The sequence below is a fragment of the Montipora capricornis genome, chromosome 3 (assembly GCF_036669925.1).
Source record: "Montipora capricornis isolate CH-2021 chromosome 3, ASM3666992v2, whole genome shotgun sequence".
Taxonomy (NCBI): Eukaryota; Metazoa; Cnidaria; class Anthozoa; order Scleractinia; family Acroporidae; genus Montipora; species Montipora capricornis.
This window is the reverse complement of record NC_090885.1, coordinates 72,298,607-72,306,106: the sequence shown is the minus strand read 5'-3', so window position 1 is coordinate 72,306,106 and position 7,500 is coordinate 72,298,607. Positions and strand designations below refer to the sequence as shown.

Genomic DNA, 7,500 nt, shown 5'->3' with positions numbered 1-7,500 from the left:
ATTTCCATACAAACCTTTGAATTCCTGCCATGTTGCCCAGATTACCCATCATGCAATCGAGAGCCTGAACTCGCCAATCAATACGATTATAACTAAAACATGAAATTCTAAGCCATGACAGTCATTAACTAAGTCACATGAAATACATGTAAACGAGTTCAATTCTTATAGTGTCGAATGAGTTAAATGTCAAAAGGTGGCTAGATTGCAGAATACCCGGCCCACTAAATGTCTTACTTAAAAACTGCCACCGCAGTCCCGCAGTCCGCAGTGGCTTAGTACAGAAAATGATATTCATATAAACAACTCTGTTCCTAAACCGGGTATTCCGCAATCGCTCCTTAGCCTTCATTTTGCTGTTCGGTTAACTACACGCTTCACGAGATCGTGTGAAGAAGAAAGCACTCGTTTACTGATTAAGCCTAAGCGCTCATTTCAGTGCTTAGGCCTAAGCACTGTAACCCCATATTTTAGCTTTCACGTTGCGGTTCGGTACGTTAACTACACTTTTCACGAGATCGTCTTGTCCTTGAACAATTTTCATTCATCAACTACGCCCGGGACTACGGGACTGCGGACCGCGGTGGAAGTTTTTTTCAGTAGGACGTTTAGTGGGCCGGGTATTCTGCAATCGCTTAAAGGTGCAGAAAGGTAGCGAGTTCCACGGTTTTGGCATAGCAACGCTGAAAGCATGATTACCATATGTGACAGTGCTATTACTACGTACATCTTGGACAATAACTGCATGGAAGAACGTAAATACCATGCAGGAGCATATCTTCCGAATAAATCCACAAATGTAATCAGGATTTTGAAAACTAAGGTCTTACTCTAAGTACTATCACCAGAGAGGTATTTCTGTATTCGTGAAATAATGAAAAACTAAAAAAAGGACAACTTGTAAACGGTAAAACCCTAACCCTAACCCTAACTGTAAAATTCATGACTCAAGGCTTTGTCAAAAACACAGCTGTCAAAGCAATGAAAATTTTGGCCTAGGGGTTACAAAACCCCACACTCATCCTAAATTAAGTCTAATTAATAAACGCTTGCTGTGCAATCTACTGTTTATTACACAAGTTCCTAGCCTGATCATGTTTCTTGTTTTAGTTTCTCTTTCTTGATCGATTCAGACCTACAAGAAGTTTTACTAGCACAGCACAATTTTGAGCTAAAAGTGTCAGTAATAACCCAGACATTAACTTGCTTTGACTGAATTATCTCCCATACATTATAGGCCTACTTTACAAAAGTACAGTTTCCATCCCCTCTAACGCTTGTATGGTACTGGACGATCTCGGAAGTGTGTACTTCTGGCAACAAGGTTGTGTCTGCCAGACCCCTTCCCCTTGTTTTTGGACCGGGAGTTTGCATCATTTGTATAATAATTATGGCGATTATAACCATACATGTACTCACTATACACGTTGTCATAATTATTGTGTGGTGGCACATAATTATCGTTGTCGGCACCATTTTTGAAATAACAGGAATTATTTCTGTTCTCTCTTGCTGGAAATCTGCTTGGTGTGTTATCGGTGTTTTGTAAACGATGGACAAAGTCGCTTAATCCATAGCGATTGTCGCTGGAATGACCTCTTTTAAATGACTTATTTTTATCCCCTTTGAAGTGATGAATTTGACGTGTGCTGTATCCACGGTCCATTCTTTCAAAACCTTCACCCCTAGGGGCATGAGGGAATTGGACACTGTTGTAACTAGAACTTGGTCTGTTGCTACTTGACCTATTCTTTGATCTCTTTTCCTTATGAATGGATGACATATCTTCACTGTGTGAAAGAAAAGAGACAGACAGCACCATCAGTTTTACTGCCCAACACACCACTTTCTTGCTGCATTGGATGGTAGTTTAAATCAAGACTTGGTAGAGTCTGGGTTGAGAACTTAATCTGCTTTACTGAAAGTTGAAAGCAGTGCATTGCTGTATACTGCTCTATTTAACAAATTGATGTCAGTTTTTCATGTGTCTGTCCTGTTATTGACAATGAATATCGTACTAACATTGTCAAAGTACAGTAGCTGTGGATCCACAAGGCGATCCACAGCTACTTTGACAATGTTAGGACGATATTCATTGTCAATAACAGGACAGACACATGAAAAACTGACATCAATTTGTTAAATCGACCAGTACCAAAAAGGCAGAGGGATCAAAATAAAGTCAAAAAACGAGAAGAACGCGAAACAAAAATGCGAGAGACTTCAATTTTCTTCAAGCTGACGCCACCAATATCGCGTCAATTTCGCATAAATTGTAAATTTATGCGTCTGTCCGGTTATTGACAATAAAATTAGCCAATGAGCGCGCGAGAATTTTGCAGTCATTGTAAAATGTATTTTTGTAATAAAAAGTTAACCCATTGACTCTTGGGAGTTGAGGTGGTTCAGGAGTAAATGGGTTAACAACCTCTACATCCACTTTTTGAACATGGCAAAAATTATTGACATGCAACTTACACTTTGGGAGTCCTTGTCTTTAGGTCCTCCAAGTAGTTTTCACGTTCCATTGGATAGCCTCTGGCTTTACTGAAGGCTGAAAAAAGTTTAGAACAGAAGAATAGGTAAACAAAAACAAAACTGATTGATAGAATGACTGATTAAAATCGAAAACTTGAAGCCTGCGCAAATGCTTAACTTATTCTCACGAGCCTTAACACTCACCCCTCCCCTGCCCCATCCCAAGGGGTTTCCTATTGACAAGTAAAATAGTGTGGTTCAAGAGACACAAAATGATGTGGAGTTTTGTTTTAATTACAGTGATAGAGACTAAAATGTTTGCTACAGAGCAAAATCTATAACTGGTCCACTTAGGACGATTTTACTTAGGCTGAGGGGTGAAAGGGTTTTACCGTATTATTTTTAACTGGTCAAAGTTGGATTAACTAGTGGACTAATGCAAATGCTGCATTTTGATTGGATTTCCAAATAAATATATTTTCAACTTGTATTTGCTAACTTTATTATTGCCTTTTCTGTCCGACTAGTTGGGTGGTACTAAAACAATTAAACCCTTCGCCCTCAAGGGCCACGGGTCAATAGCCCATACGGCTTTCGCCTCATGGGCTATGGACCCGTAATGCGGGCTACGGGTCTAATTCTTAAATATGCTGTAGCACAATTTCACAAGAATTTAACTGTACAAGCAGACCATGTGGGGAGGTAATTTTCTTTTAAAATGAAATCTTGAAACAAAATGACAGCTTTCAGGTTTGCAAACAAAGGTAGGCAGAAACGTGTCCTCGCTTGGTTCAAGCAAGGATGATGTGGAGTTTTGTTTTAATTACACTGATAGAGACTAAAATGTTTGCTTAACTGATACTTAACTGATTAACTAACGGTACATTGTTTTGTTTCTCAAAATTCCATACAGCCAGGTCCTGCTTCTTTCTGGACATATTAAGAGACACATGTACTTTCAATCACAATGCACACAATGTGTGACTTAAAATTACATTGTCACCTTCAATGGCTCTTTCAGGTGTGTATCCCCTGCATTCAATAAGATACCTAGGATGAAATGGAGCACTTAATCATATAATGTATGTAAATTTAAAGTGCTACTATGATAAAAAATTACTTATTTTTCATCAGATTTTGAAAGAGATTGCCTGACAATTGACTGGCAATATTTTGAGCTTTGATTTTTACCCAAAGGCTGTTTACTTTGAGTGTAAGTTTTGGATTTCACAGTCAGCCATTACTGATGTTCAAAACTGACTGATTGAACCTCAGAGGATCTAGGGAAAAGTGATGTCATTTACTCACCAGCTTATTATTATTAAACACGAGTTTAAAAGCCTGAAAACCCGAAACTCCCGTGCTGCATATTAATTCAGACGCGTACACACAAATTGCATTCTTAAATTATTGAGTCTTTGACATCACTTTCTTGATCCAGCTCTCTCAAGATTTTAAAGTTAGTAATGGCAGACTATTAAATAGGAAAATTCCACTTAAAATTATCAGGTATCTTTTTTAAATCAAGGCTTAAAACGAATGTCACTTACTGTTTAGGTAACGCAATTTTGAAATCCAAAGAAAAATGAAAATTGACTTTTTTTGTCGTAGTAAGTAGCACTTTAAAGAACATCTTGTGACAAAATATATATATTAGAAGTTGAAGAGTTGATTCAACTAAAGCAGGCTCACTACATTTTAATATTTCACCATTATTTGATTATTTTGTTAAGGCAAAAACCTTATAACTGACTTTGATGCAAAGATTTTTTTTGTCTGTTCCATGGGTGATGATGCCCTGGGATGGGAAGAACTCTAACATCAAACTCTAGCATTTTGAATCTGCTGTAACTGGTTTATGTTACTTTCTACTGACAGATGAATAAATTGAGGGTAATTAACACTCTGTAAGGTAGTTCATTAATACCAGAAATCTCACTGAACTTAAGCAAAAAAGTCACTTACATACATACATAATTTTATTTGTTGAAGCAGGTCAGGAAAAGCTAGGCAACATATAAAGCTGATGTGAACATGCCGACAAAATATGCTGAAAAATCTACAACCTGATTTTCATGAAATTACGTCAAGTTTAAAATAATAAACGTTACTGTTTTTGGTTGTTCCTTCAGCAGCTTCTTTTCTGTATGATATGAACAATGTGTGTTTTTTTCTGTTTCCTCTTAAAGTGACCCCATGATAAAAAATGTCACTTCCTTTTTTTCTTCAGTTTTTGAAGTAAGTGTGTTTGCTTAACACCTGACTGGCAAAATTTTTAGCTTTGACTTTTGTCCAAAGGCCATTTATTTTGAGTGTAAGTTTTATATTTCGCAATTTGCCATTACTCAAGTTCAAAACTGACCAATTGGACCTCAGAGGGTTGGATCCAGAAAAAGTTGACGTTAAAGGCCCACTAGCTTAAAATTTCAGCGTGTGAATGCACCTTATTATATATGCAAAACACAAGTTTAAAAGTCTGAAAGCCCAAAACTCCTGTGCTGCATTTTACCAACACATGCATTGCATTCTTAAGCTAGTGAGCCTTTGATATCATTTTCTCCTTGATCCAGCTCTCTCAAGAACTTAAAGTTAGTAATGGTGGACCATTAAATAGGAAAATTCCACTTAAAATAGACAGGTGCCTTTTTGAAATCAAGGCTTAACACTTTGGTTGCTTAGCGTTTAGTTAACATAGTTTTGAAATCCAAAGAATAAATAAAAATTGATATTTTGGTCACAGGGGCCTTTTAATGACTTCTTGAGTTTGGCATTCCTTTTTCTGACTTGGAAGTGCATTCAAGCTTAAGGGTCCATGATAACTGATTGATGTTCTTCCAATTTCTGTTAGAGGTAATTATTAATTAAGACTGTACTTTTGTCTTGTTCTTGTGCTTCTTGATTTTCTTGATGTTTTTTCCTGAACCTTAAAGTAGGCTGACTAATCACAGTGCCTGCCGTTTTAAGAAGGATACTCTACCTTTCAGAATTCACATTCAGAGATACAGAACTGCAGTTGACCTTTGTTTTTGACCATTTAACCCGTTAACTCCTAGGGGTGAGACTTCATACATTTTACTCTGTCTAATGCCAGATGATTTTACTCATCAGTTCAGGAGTCAATGGGTTAATGATTAAAAAGACCATCTTTCTCATGCAGTGCTTGTAATGTGCATTAAGGGCTGTGCCTACTATTGTTATCGCGGATACATTCTGTGGATCTCAAGATACTCGGGTTTCCTATGAGTGATGCTTACTAATACAGGGATATTTTTACACCATTTAAAACAATGCAGAGAAAGCAGAACTTGGCAAGTACTCTTGGTATCTAAAAAGAAAATTCAGGGTAACCATGCATTTTTCAGAGATGATAATATTATTAAGCTTCAATTTGGAAAAGAATGACATCCATTGCTTTGTATTTTAGAGCTTTTTACAAATTAATATTGTTGATTATTTATCTTTGAAAAATGCATGGTTACCCCCAATTTTCTTTTTGGATTTCAATAACACTTGTTACGATCTTCTTTTCCAGCATTTTCATAAACCAGGAAAAATACCTTTGAATTAGTAGGCACCGTCCTTAAAGCTCTTCTGTCTTGCCAAAAAAGGGACACCGGTACATGTAGCATAATTATAATCATGTACCCTTACTTACCGACAAACAATATATCCAGATCTGTTGAGGCCATGGGTGCAATGAACTCCAATAAGAGAACCTGTACACAAGGTAATGGCCATTCTTTAAACACATATCCAGACAAGTAGCTTTGGTCAACAACCAGGGGCCGGTTTCTCAAAAGCCTGGTTAGCTCTAACTGTTGGTTAAGAGGTATCAAAACCTATAGGTTTTCAGGGTAGGAAGGCATAAAGAGCAACTCCCTGCTTTCCCCCAAGATGCTCTGAATTTCTCAATAGTACTTGTCAATAGCTACTAAGGTTTTAACCCTAACCCTAACCCATGACTGTGTGACTGCCCTACCACCAAGACATCATCCAGCCATCTGAGACCTGTTCCTTACATGTACAAGTACAGCTTCCAGACTGCTTGGTAAATTCATTTCACATCTGAAGTTCCAAGGTACAGTTTTTCATAATTACACCTTCCAATCATACAAAATGCATTATTTTTGTTACTTCGTCTCTGTCACTTTAATGCTAGCCTTTGCAGCCTATGCTGGTTACAGCAGCTCCCTACAATTTTCAAAATGTCAAAATCAAGAAAAAAATTGTTTTACCTGTAGTGTCATTTGCCAGAAAACGGCAGGCTTCAGTCTTAAACCTTGAAAAAGATGATAAGAGCAAATAAACTAGTTATTGCTTTTGGAAATTTTCCTGACAAAAATGCCTTGCAATAAGACAAAATTATATGTGATAAAGTGTACAGGATCACTGTGGCCGAAACAGTCACATTATCTCCAAACATGGTCACAGACATACCTTGTGAGGTCCAGGGAATGGGTGGCTTAGACAAATGTATGGGGGTGCTGGAACCAGCGGACACATTTTTTCGGAAAAATATTCTGCTGGGGCCTTGCAGATGGCAGTGACTGTGAAAGGGGGTTGAATCTCAGTTCGTGTGTTCAATTACCTTAACAAGCCCCTCAAAATTTACAGATGCAGCAGTATAGGGGACCTCTACCCATTAGCCGGTGAGGGAGAATCACAGGAGAAAACCAATGGGGGTGCAGGGTACAAGGTGGTACCCCCTAGGGCTCCAAAGGAAGATGTTCAGATTGGATTGGAAGCTAAACAGTGTAGTGCAGTTTTAGTGAAGGATGCTGATGTCCACACTTTATCAGTAAAAGAGATGTTCCCTATCAGCAGCAATTTCATCTGGAAGAAATTGAAGAGGAAAAACTTAGGCTTTATGACGTGTTGTCCACTTATGCAGACTGCATTTCAAAGGGCCCGTGGGATTTAGGTACTGCAAAGGGTGTACGACATACCATTGACACAGGCTCTGCCCAGCCAATCCAGGTAGCACCTTGAAGAGTCCCCTTTCACAAAAGCCAGGAAATTCCC

The 7,500-nt window shown here is 38.1% G+C and overlaps 1 protein-coding gene across 1 annotated transcript in view; it reads right to left on the bottom strand.

Moving 5' to 3' along the window:
- Nucleotides 1–7,500, bottom strand: part of LOC138043942 (RNA/RNP complex-1-interacting phosphatase homolog) — a 21,107-nt gene that overhangs the window by 696 nt on the left and 12,911 nt on the right. Inside the window, exons 6-10 of the mRNA XM_068890474.1 lie at nucleotides 6,714–6,757; nucleotides 6,134–6,194; nucleotides 3,482–3,528; nucleotides 2,479–2,554; nucleotides 1–1,790 (exon numbers count right to left, since the gene is read on the bottom strand). The exon at nucleotides 1–1,790 is cut by the window's left edge and continues 696 nt beyond it. Coding sequence (XP_068746575.1) covers nucleotides 1,271–1,790; nucleotides 2,479–2,554; nucleotides 3,482–3,528; nucleotides 6,134–6,194; nucleotides 6,714–6,757 — 748 coding nt within the window. The 3' untranslated portion in view covers nucleotides 1–1,270. The remainder of the gene's footprint in view (nucleotides 1,791–2,478; nucleotides 2,555–3,481; nucleotides 3,529–6,133; nucleotides 6,195–6,713; nucleotides 6,758–7,500) is intronic.